The sequence below is a fragment of the Bos taurus genome, chromosome 15 (genome assembly GCF_002263795.3).
Source record: "Bos taurus isolate L1 Dominette 01449 registration number 42190680 breed Hereford chromosome 15, ARS-UCD2.0, whole genome shotgun sequence".
NCBI lineage: Eukaryota > Metazoa > Chordata > Mammalia > Artiodactyla > Bovidae > Bos > Bos taurus.
Window position 1 is genome coordinate 49,720,840 of NC_037342.1, and position 2,295 is coordinate 49,723,134.

Consider the following 2,295-nt stretch of genomic DNA (forward strand, 5'->3'; position numbering starts at 1 on the left):
ATGTCAAGGCTGTATATTGTCACTGTATATTATATATTGTACATCATGAGAAATGCCAGGCTGGATGACTCACAAAACAAAATCAAGATTGCCAGGAGAACTATCAGTAACCTCAGATATGCAAATGATGCTACTTAAATGGCAGAAAGAGAAGAAGAACTAAAGAGCCTCTCGAAGGTGAAAGAAGAGAGTGAAAAAACTGGCTTAAAACTCAACATGCCAAAAACTAAAATCATGGTATCTAATCCCATCACTTCATGGCAAATTGTTGGAGAAAAAGTGGAAATGGTGGAAGATTTTATTTTTTTGGACTCCAAAATCACTGTGAATGGTCACAAAATTAAAAGATGCTTGCTCCTTGGAAGAAAAGCTATAACAAACCTAGACAGCTATCAAAAAGTTGAGATATCATTTTGTGACAATGTTCCAAACAGTCTAAGCTATTGTTTTTCTAGTATTCATGTACAAATGTGAGAGTTGGACCATAAAGAAGGCTGAGAACTAAAGAATTGATGCTTTCCAGCTGTGGTGCTGGAGAAGACTCTTGAGAGTCCCTTGAACAGCAGGGAGATCAAACCAGTCAATCCTAAAGGAAATCAGCTCTGAATATTCACTGGAGGACTGGTGCCAAAGTTGAAGCTCCAGTACTTTGGCCACCTGGTTTGAAGAGCTGACTCATTGGAAAAGACCCTGATGCTGGGAAAGATTTAAGGCAGAAGAAGGGGATGACAGAGGATAAAATGGTTGGATGGTATTCCAGTACCAAAAGTTCGAAAACTAAAATCAAAGAATGATCTCTTATGAAGAACTAAATTAACTACAAATTAAAAATAAGGAAAGGAAAAGAAAAGATTATATTAGAAGAGAAATATATTAGAGATAAATAATATCAGTGTTAACCTGAACACTTTTTATGTCAACTTAGCTGTCTTGGAAATAAATGCTTTGAAGTTAGAGCATGATGATATAAAACCCCAACAGTTAACAAGAAGAGTCTGAACTCTTTCCCTTTGTAGGAAATAAAAATATTCTCTACATGTCCAGAGGCATTTGATAGATCACTGCTGGGATCCATGATTCAGAAGCAAAACCTGTGCCACATGCTTACAAATTACCTTATTTTTTACCCCATAGACAATAGGGTTCAGTGCAGGTGGTACAAGAAGGTAGATGGTAGACAGAAGAATATGAGTAGAAGGGACAACGTGTCCAAAACGATGGCTGAAGAAGGAGAAGAAGGCAAGAATATAAAACTCAAGGAAAACAAAAATGTGAGCTGTGCATGTGTTGAATGCTTTGAGCCGTGCCTCCTTTTGGTGTAGACGTAAAACAGCCTGGAAAATAAGGGTATAGGAAATGAGGATGAAATCATATCAAATCCCAGAATTGTAAAACCTACGAAAAGACCACATGTATTATTGACACGGATGTCTTCTGCAGCCAGCTTAACTACAGCCATGTGCTCACAGTAGGAGTGGGCAATTACAGTGGAATGGAAACGGTGCAGTCTTTTGATTAGAATGGGTAAGAGACCCACCAACACTGTAGCTCGAATTGCCACTATCACCACCATGCGACCCAGAACTGAAGGTGTGAGAATGGATGTGTGCCTCAGAGGATCACAGATGGCAATATAGCGGTCCAATGCCATGGCCAACAGAATACCAGACTCCATGCACTGCAAGGCATGAATGAAGAACAGCTGGGCTAAGCAAGTGTCAAAGGCCATGGAGTAAGACCTGAACCAGAAGATAGCCAACATCTTGGGAGCAATGGCTGCACAGAGTCCTATGTCAGTGGCTGCCAACACTGCCAGGAAGATGTACATGGGCTGGTGTAGGCTGCGTTCCATAGGGATTATGATCAGTAAAATGATGTTTCCCAAAAGAGCCACCAGGCACACAGCAAAAAAAGGAAACCCAATCCAAAACTGCATATGCTGTAGTCCAGGAATTCCAATCAAGATTACAGTTCTGGGGTTCAAATATGACATGTTAATGGATGCCATAGAGGTTGGTATTCTGTCTTCTCACCACTGATTATGATAAGTGCAGAAGAAAACTTGGATAGGAAGTCAGAATTGTTCAGGCTTCACTTTCATTCAATCTTTATCATTCAACCATACCGAGCATTCGTTCAGTGCTTTGGATAGCAGTTTGGACAGAATTTTTTGAGGTTCTATAATACATACACATGACAGAAGCAAGCAATCATACAGCAGCTTTATCAGAACTGGAAAATGCAAGGTTCAGTATTCTTGATATAGCTCTTAGCTCTTGTGGAAATGAAAATTAT

The 2,295-nt window shown here is 39.7% G+C and overlaps 1 protein-coding gene across 1 annotated transcript; it reads right to left on the reverse strand.

Annotated features, from left to right (window-relative positions):
- Positions 1–1,058: 1,058 nt before the first annotated feature.
- LOC101906893 (olfactory receptor 52A1) lies at positions 1,059–2,088 on the reverse strand. The gene is given in 2 exon segments (XM_059875049.1): positions 1,059–1,369; positions 1,372–2,088. Coding segments are annotated over 2 exon segments (948 nt in total). The 5' UTR covers positions 2,009–2,088.
- Positions 2,089–2,295: the final 207 nt, after the last annotated feature.